At 43.6% G+C, this 15,439-nt stretch overlaps 1 protein-coding gene across 5 annotated transcripts in view; it reads left to right on the plus strand.

Annotated features, from left to right (window-relative positions):
• The first annotated feature begins 6,348 nt into the window (after positions 1 to 6,348).
• The window catches only part of LMO1 (LIM domain only 1), a 105,139-nt gene continuing 96,048 nt past the window's right edge, over positions 6,349 to 15,439 (plus strand). Inside the window, exon 1 of one of the 5 annotated variants that reach the window (XM_082195217.1) lies at positions 6,349 to 7,234. In XM_082195217.1, the coding sequence (XP_082051343.1) occupies positions 6,910 to 7,234 (325 nt within the window). In that variant the 5' untranslated portion in view covers positions 6,349 to 6,909. Of the gene's footprint in view, positions 7,235 to 14,358; positions 14,954 to 15,356; positions 15,409 to 15,439 lie in introns of those variants that run through there. The other 4 variants (XM_082195216.1, XM_082195222.1, XM_082195219.1 and 1 more) reach the window with 4 other exon arrangements.

The following is a 15,439-nucleotide window of genomic DNA, read 5'->3' on the forward strand; positions in this document are numbered from 1 at the left end:
ACACTTCAGAAAAAGTTTTCCGACATGAAAACAGCACTAATGCGCTAGCCATAATATGTGTTGCCCATAAAACACAAATGCAAGATGAAATAATGCATCACTTTTATATAGATTCAGAGTGTTTGAAGTGCTTCACATCCATTACTGCAGTATTCCCTTACAGAAAACCCTGCAAAATAAGTCATCCCCATGCCATGGTGCAAAGATGGGACTGGCAGAACAATCATAGAAGTATCTGTTCAGACATAAGCTCATTGAGTTCAATGGAACTTGAGTGAGTGTAGAACTGTATAGCTTTTGGGAACTTGCCTAACATTGTGAGCTGCCTAAGATCACTCCAGTCTGAGGTGAGATAGCATGTGATTTTGGAAATTTAGAGCACATGAAAGAGCCACATTTTGTATAATGCACACAAATATCTCTGAATTTAACAGGACTACTTGAAACCAGGGATTTGATAGAATCATTTGTAGCCCAAGCAATAACTCTGAAGCTGAGCTCAGAATTCATCCAAGTTCTCTGAAAGGTTGGAGGTTGTGGGACCCACCAGAAGGCTGTGGGAGGTGTGATGTATTTGAAGCTACAATTGATAAAGCCAGGAGAACATTATCAGGCTGGATTCAAGTGAATATTACTCCGAAGGAAAGGGATATTTGAATTGAGTGAAGGCTGGATGTGTATTTATATCTTATCAGGAAAACTCTTCAACGTATATCTAGATCACAGGCCCAACTAGATTTGGAAACCTCAAAAGCAAAGGTTTCAGAATGCAGCTCGAAGACAGAGGAAGATGCTCGGAAAGATGTAAGTTTTTGCGAGCCCTGAACAGCAATGTCAGATTCCTGTTCTAGCCTGCCGGGAGCCCTGCAACATTTTGCTGTGAATAATTTGCGTCTTCTCATACTGCAGGGGAGGGAGGGTACCTGTGGCCCTCCAGATATTGTGAACTTCAACTTCCATCACCTCCAGCCAGCATGGCCAGATGTCAGAATATGAGAGATAAAGTCCAACCGCATCTGAAATGTTTGATTATAGTAGACACAATATTGTGATAATCTATTGTCATTTCCTTTATTTGTTATTATTATGGGGTTTGTTTACATTTCTTGTTTCTCTGTACACGGGATACAGAAATATTTTTAAAAATCAATAAAGCTGTTACCAAACAATAACAGTATCTGGCGAGTCCCAGGTTTCCCTTCCTTTTAATACTGAATAAGGCATGGTTTCTGATCATGCCTCTAAGCTGGGCAGCAAAGCTGGAATGCCCAAGAGCCTGGCAGTGGTTTCTGAATACTTGAAGTCACCTTCAATTTCTAGAGATCAGGCACCCCTCTTATCTTGTATATCTGAGTGCCTTGAAAACCTAGTTCTTCTCTACAGCTTTAAATGTGGGGTTATAAATGGAGGTTTCTTATTGTTGTTTTATGCTACTTCTGATTTTATTATTGTTGTTGCTAACTGTATGTTTTATTATAGATGCTAGATTTGTATTTTTTAAATAAATGTGTAAGTCACTCTGTGGATGGCCTTCTTGAAAAGCAGAGTATAAATCCTATGAACAAAATGGACAGAAAAAACAGTTTCTCCAGTCCTAATTTATCACACACGCCTCAGTTTCCACCCCAAACTTTTCCATTGCTAAGGGCAATGAGCGGCAGAGATGGGAACCAGGAGTCAGGGCCAAAGAGCAATCGGGATCAAAGAGTCAACCAAGAGGCAGAACCAAAGAGCAAGACCAGAAGCACACCAGTTGTTCAGCAAGACCTAGACAAAAAACCACTTGTTCGGGAACACCGCTACCTAGACAGGAAGAACTCTTATGCTACTTCCTGCCCAGGAGATGGCCAATCAGGTGGGTGGAGCTAGTCTAGAGCTTGGAAGGTTCTTCACTGAAAAGCTGCAGTTCTGTGCTTCATCACAAGGGCTAATCATCAGCGATTCCTGACACCCATACTAGCAGCAATCAGTGAAGAGAAACAGATAGGCTCTACTGATGCACCCCCCCACACTGACTTCCTGCCCAGTAAGTAGCAGTGCCTCTGCTGTCGGGAGACCAGGTACATGGCACTGCCCATTTGTATCAACCACTCATGATGTGGCATCCAGGTCTTTGCCTCCTGGATTGCTTTCTGAACCCTTCTTGCTGACTCCTTCTGACCATAGCTGTCAACTTACAGATTTGAAAATAAGGGACCAGCAGCCTTGAAAATAAGGGACCTGCAGCCTCACCAGGCACTCCAGTCTTCCTGCAGTCTGGCCAAGCTCATGCTGGTAGCTTCGAGAACACTGTTCAACCAACTTTGTAACCAGAGGTTCAACTGAATAGAATCTGAATCACATGCACCACAAGGCCTATGCAGCCTCAATTTAAGATGGCTCCCCGGCCTGGCTTTGCACTGCAAAGTTTGCAGCAGCACGTGCAACAAAATGGCAGCCAGCATTCAAAACCCCCCTCAGCTTGCATTAACTAGCCACACACAAGGCATGCAAGCTCCACCCCCAGTCGTTCTTAGACTTCTAATTGGGTGAGCAACACAGCCAAGCAACACAGTTGGAGCCTCCCTCCTCCCTGGCCGGCAGAGAGGGAGAGGGAGAGGAGCTGCTTCCTTTGAAATTTAAGGGACATCATTTAAGGGACATCCATCAATAAGGGACAGCAGCGGGACATGGTGCTGGAATAAGGGACTGTCCCTTCAAATAAGGGACACTTGACAGCTATGCCTTCTGACTCATACATACTACAGGGAGGCAGAGATGAATACACCCCACACAGGTTTGGAGCCTGGTGAGCTGCTTAATACTCACCCAGCTTTGAACCTTAGTAGTCACATGATAAAGCAATTTTACTATAAGGCTAGACTACTGAAGTTCAGGGCTAGGGGAGCAGGAAGCTAGTTCTATATCTTAGGGATGGTAAGTCAACTAAGTCTTATTCACTGAAATTTACGAACATGACTAAGTTATGTCCATTAATTTCAATAGGACGACTGTAAGTACAACTTAGCAGTGCACTATTCTGCTATTGAAGAGGGATTTTCTAGTAATTCCCCTCGCACAATTTATTGGAGATCCCCAGCTTGTATTATCATAATGTTCCTTTAGAGATTATGAAAATATACTCTAGTGCCAAAATGTCAGGACTACCTTAGGAATGGGCAAAATATCTCTACCTCATTCAAACTTCCCACAAGTTTTGTCTCACTTGTTTCAAAGATTTTCCCTTTGACATTCCCTTTCCAGAAGTGTGGTTTAGAAAGACCCAAGCCTACATATATTTGGGTATTTAATTGATTATTAAAATTTCATAAACTTGCGGAGTACATGTAGTGTACAGAAGGATCTTAAAGCAGGGATCTTTACATTCATCAATGCAATAAATTGGAATGCAGTCAAGATAGAGTATTTAAAACTCCTTCTAAATGGAAGTGCAGAGGTTAGGGTATGCATTTCAAATGGCAATGTAATTATGTAATTACAGCTGTTAGAATAATCTCATTTTATGCTTTAGTTATTCTCTCCCCACGCCCCTTTGTGACTTCAGTCAGTCTAAATTGGTGGTAAGCATCCCCTTCTTGAATGATGAATTCAAATTCATATCTGAGAACAGGACTAAATGCAACACTACTCAGTTTGTAGTTTCAAGTATGTTTCCGCCCATGAGACTGTGAACTTGAATTCTCCCTTAGAGAAGGGGCATAGCCCAGAAGCAGAATGCATACTTTATGTACATAAGGTTCCAGCTTCAGTCCTTGACATCTTCCTTTAATGGATCTCAGATCATAGGACTGAGACTGCAACAAAGCTATTGCCCGTCAGAGTATATAGTCTTGGGCTAGATGGGCCCATGGTCCAATTCAGTATGAGTTTGCTTCATTTATTCATATTCCCTAGGCAGGGTTTCCCAGCTGGTTTGGGGCTACAACTACCATCATCCCTAGCTAGCAGGACCAATAGCTAGCTAGCAGGACCAGGGATCCAAAAACAGCTGGCAACCCAAGTTTGGGAAACTCTGCCCTAGAACAAGGGTGAGAAACTTTTGACCCTTCAGCTGTTGCTGGATTACAGCTCCTCTAATCTCTGAGCATTGTCCATGGTCAACTGGTGTTCAGCCACGCTGCCTTAGATAGGCCCTAGATTGGTTCCCCAAACTGGTGCCCTCCTCATCTTTCATACTATAACTGTCATCCACCTGACAAGCTTGGCCGATGGTCAGGGATGATGGGAACTGTATCCCTAAAGTTATGGAGTGCCATGTGCACCAGGTTGGAGAAGGCTGGCAGCCTATAGTAGAACTTGCAATAGTACTTTTCCACATCACTGTGACTATGAAAGATATCCCAGCTTTGGTAACAGCATCTCACTAAGACCACTGCTTATAGCAAACCACAAAGAACGAGAGTGAATTTTTATATACTGATCAGTCATTGCTACAGTCCAAATGAAAGTTTCCTGGAAAGGCTCAAACCCGACAAGTTTTATCCTATTGTAAAAGAGCCTGCTGCAAAATGATTTCTCCACGGTTTGGTATTTCTCCAGCTCTGTTGTGTTCTTTCAAAATGTGATTCATTGAGTTAAGCAGGTCAAGTTCCTGTGGGTGCAGTATATGCCATCCACTGGAAATTAAAGACCAGAAAATTAACAGGGTTTGTTGTGTTACAAAGCTGAAGACATTTTATCCGCATGCTCCTAGAAACACATCCTGAGCTAATGGAACACAGTGCTATATTCCAAGTCATATTTATACTTGCAAAAGCAATGAGTGTACTTCAGTTAAGCTCACTTGGCAACTATCTCGCCAGCTTCTTTTCCTCCTTGGCTTTAAGTGATACGGACAAGGTGTGCTTTAAAGATAATGGGCAGAGTTGCCAAATGAGCCGGTTTAATCATGGAAGTCCTGACATGGGTGAATGTGAAAATATGGGATTGGGGGTCAGGGACCAAAAACAAAAACCTAAGCTGCAATGGCTGCAATTAGTGGGGTCCTCCCCCCCCTTCTTTCCAAGTGGTCCATAATTTGAACGTGGTTCATCAAGAGGAACCATCCTGAACCAATAGTTGAAAACTAAAGGGCTGGCAGATGCTCTAAAACCCGGGATGAGCAGTTAATATTAGGGGTTTATATATACATATATATAGCCAAATGGATTAATGGATCAGCTCATGCACTGCATCAGGAAACAAAAAGAGTACCTTCCATATTTCTGTGCACAATGGGGACAGTAACAATAGAAAGAGGAAATTCCTAATTGGGTGCAAAGAGGTGGGTAGCAGTGGAGACAATTGCAGCTCCTTTTTAAAGACCGAAGTTCACAGGAAGAAGAAGAAGAAGAAGAAGAAGAAGAAGAAGAAGAAGAAGAAGAAATAGGTGCCTTCCAAGCACCAAGTTCTCTATCCAAAATAGACTATGGGAGAGAGGAGACGAAAGAGTGTGTATGCGCTCGCCTATAATTGTTGATTTCAGTTTGTATTAGTTCTGCCTAGTCTCTTTTCAGCACTTTAGTTTCTGCTAATGGAAAATCAAGCCCATTATATGGTAAACGTGGGAAGCAAGTACATTAATAGTGGGCACTGACATTAATTCAGATTGTAAACAATTCACTACTGTTACCACTACATGCTAAATTATGTGTCATTTGTTGCTTTCATAGGGCTATTTCCTTCACGGCTTTTTCGGGGGTTTTTTTGTAACAGAAAGCATAGAGATTTTTCACAGTTGTCTGCTCTGATAAACAACTATTTTGAAATCCTCCCTTAGACCCTAAAGAAAAACAAATATTACTTGCAAACGCTTTCCAACCCAACCATGTCACCGAAGTTCATTGCAATTCAACTCTGACTCTGTACTTCGAGAAAGTTAAGCAAGGCAGGGTGGGGGGGGGAGAGATGTGGGGAATAATCGGATGCAATAGGTAGGCAGAAAATAGCGCTTATTTATACTGGAGCACGTGTGTCAGCGGTGCTTCTTTCCCCCAGCTATACACTCTGCCCCCCCCGTCTCCCCCCCTCTCTCTCACACACGCACGTATATGTACGCACGCACACACACCCACTTTAACTGTGCTTTTGTGTTTTGTCAGAATTAATGAGAAAAGTTCCCTTGCCCTAGGGGTAATTAGTGTCCTTGGAGTTAAATAAGCTAATACTTAGACACCTCTGGCACAGGCAATTATGTTTGTGTATTGAATAATTGATTCAAAGAGGGGGGGAAGGGGGGTTGCTAATCAGATCTGAGCATAATGAATTGATTTAATTAACAGGGGAATCTGAGGGTCCCTGGGAAATGTGTGCATTTATTCAGCAGCAGGAGAGAGTGCAGGCACATAAATTGAGAGAAAGGGCAGCAAGCAAGCGCATTTGCTTCAGCGATAGGCTCGCATCTTTCCAGCCTCTCCTCCGCCTCCCCCCCCCCCGCCGCCGCTCCTCTTTTGAATATAATTTTAGATTTAGAGTGAAATCAAGAGAAAAGCACTTTAGAAGCTTGTCCGGCTCTGCAGTAGCAACAGCCAAAGAGGGTTTAGCGGAGGATCCCAGGCGCTTGCATTAGGATCATTAGGGGGCTCTGATTGTTATTATTGTTATTATTTCGACTGCGTGGAGGTTACGGGGAAAGGGACGAGCAGGAGAGAGAGAGAGAGAGAGAGAGAGCCCTCGATTCGTCTCCCTCCTTTTCTCGATGCGTGCCATTTCCAAACTGGCATTCGAGTTGCAGCCCCAGAAGGAGGGTGGGTGTCTCTGAGGTTGCTGCTGCCGCCGCCTTGGGGAAAAGAGAGAGAAAGCTAGAGAGAGAGAGGGAAAGCGATCGAGCAAGAGCGAGCTGGCTCTTCGGGGGTTCGCCTCCTGTAATTCTAGCTGAGCGCGATCTGGGTTAAAAGTCGTGCAACTGTAGCCGGCTTGGCCGGGGTGTGCATGTGCAAAAGGGGGGTGGGGTGGGCGGCAGGGGGAGAGCGGAGGAAAGAAAAGGCGAGAGTGTGGGGCGGGGTGGGGGGGGAGAGGGGGGAAAGAAGAAGAAGAAGGGAGGACGCCGAGCCGGGCGCATTCCCCCTCCCGGGCGGCCCGCTTTGCAAACACTCCTCTCTCTCCCCCGCGTGCTCCTCTTCTGCCGGCGCCGCCTGCCCTTTTTCCAACGGAGCGGAGGAACAGCGAACCGGCGGCTTGGAGGGCGAGCCGGCCACGGAGACGGAGCGGCGGAGGCAGCCGATCCCCGCCACAATGGTGCTGGACAAGGAGGACGGTAGGTGGCGGGTGCGGCGGGGTGGGCGAGAAGCAGCAGCAGAAGCGGCGGCGGGGAGCTGTGGCGAGGAGCGAGCGTGGCTCCCGCTTGCCCTTTCCACCCTCCGTGCCTTCCTCGCTGCTGCTGCTGCTGTGCAGCTGGCAATAAGGCACCAGAGCCGCCCGAGCGGAGAGAGAGGCTGCCTCCGGGCGACGTGCGCGCGCGCGGGGCTGGCTGAGGGACATTTCTGCAAAGTGCACGGCCCGTCCCCTCGGCGCCTGTGCAAAGAAGCTTCTCTCTCGCTTTGCCCTCCCGCCTTCGGGGCTAGGATTCCGAGGATTTGCCCGGGTGCTGCTATCTTGTCTCTCTCCCCCCCTCACAGGACCCCGAAATTGTCATGTTGCGAAGGGAAGCCAGTCCCGTCCTTCCCTCCCGCCTGCTGCGTCTGCTTCTGCCACTTTCTTCTCCCGTCCCCGGATTAGCTCGCCTGTCCTTTAAAAACCCATTAGTTCCTCTCGCGAAATAATGTCGCCACCTTGCCTCGCTCTCTCTCCCCCGCCTCCTCTTATTGAGGAGAGCCGGCTTGGCTAAACGGCCTCGCCAAAAGGCTCCCGGGTGTTTTCAACGGGGAAACGGGGTTACTTTTAAATGTTCGAGAGAGCGCTTCGGAGGCCGAGCTGAGGGGACAAGGTGTGCGTGGAGAGGCGAGAGTGGTAACTGCGTGCAAGTTTCGAAGAAGCGTGTGGTTATTGTTAAGACTTGCCGGGAATTCAGGCAGGGCTCACTTGGGGGTAGCGAGGGAAGGCCGGAGTTTGAGGCGAGAGTTAAAAAGACTATATAAGCTGATGAAAAGGGCAATTGCTGAGGAGGAGGAGGAAGGGACGTCGCCTCTGAAGAGACGGAGGGAGCTCTCCCAAGGGGTAAATAGGCTCCTGGAAGTTGGCGTGTGTTGAGACTCAAGCGAGGATAAGTTAAGAACAGTGGCGTCTACTTAAGCAGTAATTTTAGCTGTCAGACCCGGCTGTAGCACTTTTTTGAGTTAACCATCTGAGGCGGCCTTTGTCCCAGCTGCACTTTAAAAACAGCAACGCAATAAAGTCATGGAGCAAAGCTTGAGCTTTCGTTTCCCCCCTCTCCCGCAAGAATATGTTGCTTTTTCGTTTTACAAGAAAACTATTTGTCAGCACAAACCTAATAAAGCTTCTCTTGCTCATTGCGCAAGGATTACTGTTGGGTTTGGTTGTTGTTGTTGTTTTTTGAAAAACCTACATAATTTGTGAGAGTGCGTCCTTTTAAGTTTGTGAGACAAATCTCTCTTCTTTTGCAGCTGGGAAAAAAGATTGCTGGTACTGTATAGTTCTCAAAATGCAGCATGCTTGGACATCACTGCATCTCGACATGTGTTGAGTTGCTGGTTTTGGGGTTTTTTAGGTGTGCACCTAAGGTTTCAAGGTGTACACCTAAAACATGTACAAGTCTTACTGTAAACAAACAGGTGTCCAGAAACCCATGTACAGCACAGACACATGTGCCAGAGAACCAGATTGGATGTGGCTCCTGCCTGAGGGTGAAATTTAAGAAGAGGGCTGAATGAGGCCATTGGCCTACCTGGTCCAGGATCCTGGCCAAGCAGGAGAGTCCTCTCCCCTCCCATGGTTTCCTAGCCTAATATGTGAAACTGTTCTTTTAGTATGTCTGGCGCTGTACCATTTTTGCATGGCGCGTTCATGAGCAACCTTTTCGTCTTCGAGTTTTTATTCAAAAGCATCAGAGCATAAATATTCCCTCACAGAGCTTAGCTAGGGAGCACTGATGCTTTCCCTTTGCAGCACCAGTGTTTCAACACAGAGTTGCGCTCTCTCATACTTTCTCCTTAGTTACTCAGTTATAGGGCTGGAAAGGCTTTTTTCGCTGGAGCTTACTTCCAAGTAAGGGGACATTGCATTGCATCCTTAAGCATCAAAAGATGCTCAGGGCCATGAAAAGGAAATGCTGTCCTTAGGTGTAAAATGATGTTTTGGCCTTGATAAAGTTATGGGAGGACATGAAGTTTGGGACATGAAGTCGTCATCCCGCCGCCCCCCCCCCCATGAAAGTTCTGTTAAAGTAGCATCCCTTTGTGTTATGCAAGAACAATAATGGTAAGAGAAAAGTTTCATCCTCCTGCTTTGCATACACTTTCCATTTCCAAGGATGTATCTGCTGAGTAAAGCTTAATAAAATGGAAGTGCTGCCTTCTCTAACTGATGTACCCAGTTATGAAAGCTGAGAACCAACGATATAAACTGGGGCGGGGGGGGGGGAGCGGGAGCACAATCCTGCGCCTGTTTCATGACTCTGCCTTAATACCAGAGGGCAGAACTTTGCGCACTTACAGAGATTAACCCATCTATGGCTGTGTACTAATCAGGAGAGGAATCTGACTGTCATACATTGAAAAATGCATAATAGTTAAAATTTATATGCTGTTTGTAAGGCCATAGAGCAAGGCTGTGGGGCAAAGTAAATGAATCAATCAATCAATCAATCAAGCCCTAGCTCCTGGTTGCTAAAAGCTCTTAAAAATTGTTATTAACAGGTAGGAATTAAATATCTTTTCAGCTCTATGAGAGAAATGTGGCATATGTTTCTGTCCCCAGTACTGAGATCTCAAATATTTTCAGGGTAGGTATGCCTAGTTGTCTATATGCCCAAACTGGAACTTTTGTTGCTATCATGTCCCCCCCCTCCCCACCAGCAGATATCTGAAACTTAAACACTGTTGTCTCAATCTTGTTTTCTAGCAATTGAGGTTTTCCCTCCCAGTCATCAAAACTTAGGCCTCCGTCATAACAAATAATGGCTATATCTCTGAACAAGTTCATTTAGGACTTGGGTCGAATCCCCATAGTAACTACATATGAATTTTAAAAAGCCTCCGCCTTGTCTATTCCCCTAAAGACAAAGATGTAAGAGGTTAACTAATGTCAGTATAATTAAGCAAGGTTAATTCATTGCTGTTTTATTCCTGTGGGATTTTACTTGCATTTCCATCTGCTCTGGTTTTGATGGTGTGAACTGCACCAAATCATCCGAGTGATGTTGAAATGTTACAAATTTTGTTTTACTAGACAAAAAAAAGGTCTTTTTTTCCTTGATCCTTTTAAATAATAAGCAGGGTGACATTCTGTCCTCCCTTAACTTTTTTTTTTTTTTTGCCAAAGGGAGCCTTCCAGCCTATATCTGTTTAAATCTGATTGACGGGTCAAACAGCATGATGCTGCCTCCACAGAGGTAGTAAGGGAAGCAGGTGAGCTACTAGGAAAGACTGAGATCTAAGGAGAGTTTCCTAATGGGGGTATTTGGGTTCTTTCAAGTATTGCAGACATACTCATTAAACATAAGGAGCTCAGGGGCTGGAATGATGGTGGTGTAAGGAAGTGAAACTAGAAACATTGATTATCCAGACAGTTCTCAACAGCCCTCCTTCCAGGAGCTCTCACAAATGGCTGTATAAAAGGAAATAATGGGGATGGTAGTGAAGGTAAAGAGGAAATTAGAATGGGATGCACTTAAAAAGAAGAAATGTTAAGGAACAAACCCCTGATGAGAGGGATGTGGAGATCAGAGTAACAAACTGAAGCGGCGCCTGGGAAATTTTTCAGAATTGTTTGCAAGGAAGTTATTCCAGCAGAGAAATTTACGTCTGTTGAAATGTGTCTCAGAAATTAAGGGCAGAAGCTGGGAAAAGAAACTTGAAGGTTTGCCCCCCCCCTCCAATTGGGGGTTTGCGTGCTGTTCTACACTAATATTTCTCTTTCTTCTTGATTGGGCTCCAGTTGTTGCTAATCTGCAAACATTAAAGGGAATGTCCTATTGCTACATTAAAAGTGAGAGAAGTGGAAGTTTTTATTGGCCTTTGGTATTCCTCTGTAAACTAAGGTGGAGAGATCGTGTTAATGATACTTTCAGGAAGTCTTGTTTATGGGCAGAAGGTCAAATTGTCACTTTACCTCTAACAGTCTTATCATTTCATCTCATAAAGTATCAGCAATTAAAAAAACCTAATACAGTCAAATTCTGAAATAAGAGTTGTTCTCTTCAAAGTGGGTGTTGGAGTGGCCATTAATATTATGGGCTGTCCTTTGACAAACTTTGGTTTTTGATATCTTCTAGGAAACTAGCAACACTAATGGTTTAAAAGCTGTTCTCTAGCTAGGAGTAGACTGCAGTGCACTGATTTTTTCTGTATTACTAAGATCTCTGCAGATCAAGTTCTGGAGCACGAGAGGAGAACTGGCTTCATATTTATTTTATTTTTAAATTTTCTGTCCCACCTTTGGAAGCATAGAGTTTGTACAGTTGCTGTTCTTTCAAATCTGATATTTTTTGTCAGTGTTTTTGTCCGTGTTTTTGGCAAATGCTAGTTTTTTGTATAAGTAACTTGTTAATTAACATTCAGGCAAAAGTCTATTTCTGTGGGATAGGACTCAATAATATTCCAAATACATGAAAGGACAAGAAGACAAAACTGTCATAGTCTTGATTTGATGTCTCCTGGCACCATGTCAAGTTGTGTCAGTGAGGTACCATCACGTCCTATAAGTCCAGAGTGATCTGATGTGATTAGATTGATGAAATAGAATGTGATATTGAGGTAGTGATGGGGAATCTTATTTTAGGACAGAAGCATAGGTCAAAAATTAGGGCTGAAGGAGCAGATTCTATGACCTGGAATGTATAGAACTCAAGTTATACTCATGTGGACTAGGTTACAACTGAATTTCATTTTCTTCATCTTTATTCCTTCTTGGGTGACTATGCCTGTTCAAACCAACTCAGTGCCAGGTGTAGATCCAAAGTTGGATCAATATGGACTGCTTTTGAATTGCAAATGATTCAAGTCCTACTCAGTCAATTTGGTGCAGAATAATATGACCCATTCTAACCTTGGTTTAACTGAAGGTGCTTCGGTTAATAATTTGAGGCTACAGTTTGGCCGAAGTTAAGCACTTTTCACTCACACTGATTTCAGGAGGAGAGATTTTAAAGCAGGCTCTTCACTCTTCCATTGAGATCAAAGGGATTTTTAAAATGCTTAACTTTGGCTGGATCCTTTCCTTAGTTTATTAGCATTTTAGAGAGCATGGGCGGTGGGGGTGAGGATGCCAAACAGTGGAGGAGGAGATGTTGAACTGGGTAAAATTAATAGATGGAATTGTGCTGGCGTACTGCTTCTCATTGTAGTTTCAATTGAGGTTTAAAATAATGGGATGGGCTTAGGGGACATTTAAGTCTCCTGTTCCCATGAAATGTAATAACTCTCTCTCTCTTTCTCCCTCTCTCTCTCTGTCTGGATATCTCTTAAATGATACTGCTGAAGGAAATCTGTGGTGGTATAAAGAGGGAAGCAGTGTTTCAAGAAACTTAAAATTTGATAGCTATTAAAGTTTAACAATGTGTTAGAGAAGTATTATATTTGCTTTTATGATTCATTTAAAAGAACCTCGAACAGGATGAAACCTGACAAAATAGATGCTGTGTATACTTTTTCAATTTGGCAAAAGTGATGCTTTCTGAGGGCATTTAAAGACCAGATCTAAAACTATGGATTCTTAGGATTGCTGGAAATGATAATGGCATGCCTTCTGAAAAGAAGTGCCTTTGGGATTGTGGCATTAAAATCCCACTGACAGTTGTGGCATTCATGCTATAACATAAAAAAAATTCTCGTTTGCAGATGGGCAGTGGCCAAATGAGAAGGGAAGTTTTAAGTATTGAATGAAATGATTCTCTATGCAAAATGATCTATTTAACATCAAATACGTTCAAGGACTGTTAGGATTAAGCATTCAAAATGAAGGGGAAAGGCAAAGCCATTTGAGTTGAGGATAAGGAATCTAATTAAAATAGGTATTAAGGGTATCTGGCTTGAGCTTGCTATCGTGCTTTAAAAAGATGACTCTTGTATCTGTTGTAAAGTAGAGGGAGAAGTATAGCAGAAACTGGAATGAAATGTTTTCTGGGATTAAAAAGGCAGTCGGAAACTTGTTCTTTAGCACTGAGTACTTAAGAACCTCATCCTGTAAGTGTAACCCTTATTTCCTGTGATAGAAAAATCTGAACGCTTCTTCTGAGAGTACGTTTTATGTGTGCAACTAAGGAGCGTTTCGGTTCAGATTTTGGTTTCAGCATCAGCAGTGTAAACTATCATAGTGAGACAGTGTGGAAAGAATGAATTGCAGACGAGAACTAGCTAGTAAAGGATTCCCCATCTTCATCATATCTAGGTGTTACTGGTGAAAAAAATCATGGGTAGAAGGTCTCCCAGTTCACTACCTTCCCCTGTACCCAAGAGTTCAAGTTTTAGATTAAAGCATATTGATGTGAATATTGTAGTTTGTGTTCAGTGTTGTGTCAAAATGTCAAAGTGGGGTGTGTTTTAGAAATAAACCAAGTGATTTTACAGAGGAAGCTGCCAGAACGGCTTTCAAACATAGAAATATAACATGACTGTAGGATTAGGGTGGAAGAGTCACATATATATTATTCAGATGATAAAGTCTTTTGCATAATGACTTACCACCTAATTTTTTTGTGGGAACCCATGCATGTGAAATAGCACCCATGCACACCCACACATGTAAGACTACAAAAAGTTATTTCACACTGTATATTAAAACAACAGCCTGAGGGTGTTTTACCATCTCAGTAAAGTGGGAGGGGGAAATTGGGGGGATCTGCCCTGAAACTCCTATCTACTACAGTGTACAGAACTGTGTTTCTGAACGATAGACTATGACCTGCTAGAAGCAACCAGTTATTTCAAAGTAAGCAGGAGAGAAGGAGAAGTGTGATGGGGGGGGGGAATGTGTGTGTCTAAGTATGATTAATAATGCAGATGGTAGTTTACTGTACAGATATTAAGGATATTTTTTCTCTCCTACTGAGCATCATATCAAAGGTGCACTCAATCAAATAAATGAACCAATGTAATGAAAATGGAGAGCATCAAAACGACAAAGTTAATAGAAACGCAACGTAGTTGGTGCTCTCTGGTTATAGCGCAAACGGTGCTGCAGGTGGTGCTGCTGAGCTGGAAAGCTTTAAATTCTCCATTAAAACCTGACAGAAGAATAAGCGGGTGTCCCTGGGAAATGAGTGCATTTATTCAGCAGTAAGGGTGCAAAGCTCACACAAATGGAGAAGCAGAGGCAGCAGTAGCTAGGCTCAGATATTTTTCTCCCCCTCCTCCCTCTCTTTGAGTGTAATTTTAGATTGAGATTCAGCTTAAATCCAAGGGGAAAACACTTTATAAGGCTGAAAGCTGTATAGTTGCAACAGCCAAGGTTATGGGCTATCAAATGCAATTACATTAAAACAGATTATACTGTGCAAATTGAGCCATTTAGAAGGTGAGAACCAAAGAAACAGCTCTGACCCCCCCTTCTTTTCTAAATTGCAGTTTTAGTTCCTTGCAATTCCAAGGTACGAAAGTAGGTGAGACTGCTTTTGTATCTGCAAAGTGCTTCATTTTTGAAGGTAATTCTAACTGAGTGCAATCTAGGTTAAAAGCTGGACAACTGGATAATTAGAGCTCTCTCACTGCTAGAGGACAATCAGCCGTACGTGGCAGCTCATCTTGGCTCCCACGTAGACTAGCTCTTTTCTGCCTTGAGTGGAGGCTATTGGAGACAGAGCATCTGCACCCCGACTTCCTCTGAACCCTGAGATGATGGTGCTGGACAAGGAGGACGGTAGGTGAGCTGAGATTTTGTGGGCATCACTCAGCATATTCACGTATGCTGCTTACATGCAGCGAATGAACCTTAAGCGTGCTTTAGTCTCCTGTCTTCCGTTCATTTTATGACCCTGTCTGATATAACAGCTTGCTCCCTCCTCTGCTCTGGCTGATCGGCAAAGGGGGGGAAGCAACTCACGCTGCTTTACTTTTGGTTCTAGTGAAGGCTAACAAGTTAAAAACTGTTTAATTTTAAAATAATTGTGGGAGGGTCCCCCCCCTTACTTGCCACCCTGCTTGCTGAATTTATTTTTGTCATCTTGGTGTAGTTTCTCCCTCTCCCCCCCCCCTGTTTGCTACTTGAGAGAGTATTCAGAACTCTGCATCTCTAAAATGCCTCTCTTTCTCTAGCTATAAGCTTAATAATTACAGTTGTGAATGCACCTACTAAATGGCTCGTGGAACAAACATTTTGGTAGGAAAGAGTTGATTTCGTTAAACATAAA

This window comes from Podarcis vaucheri, assembly GCF_965113315.1.
Source record: "Podarcis vaucheri genome assembly, chromosome: 1".
NCBI classification, from domain to species: domain Eukaryota; kingdom Metazoa; phylum Chordata; class Lepidosauria; order Squamata; family Lacertidae; genus Podarcis; species Podarcis vaucheri.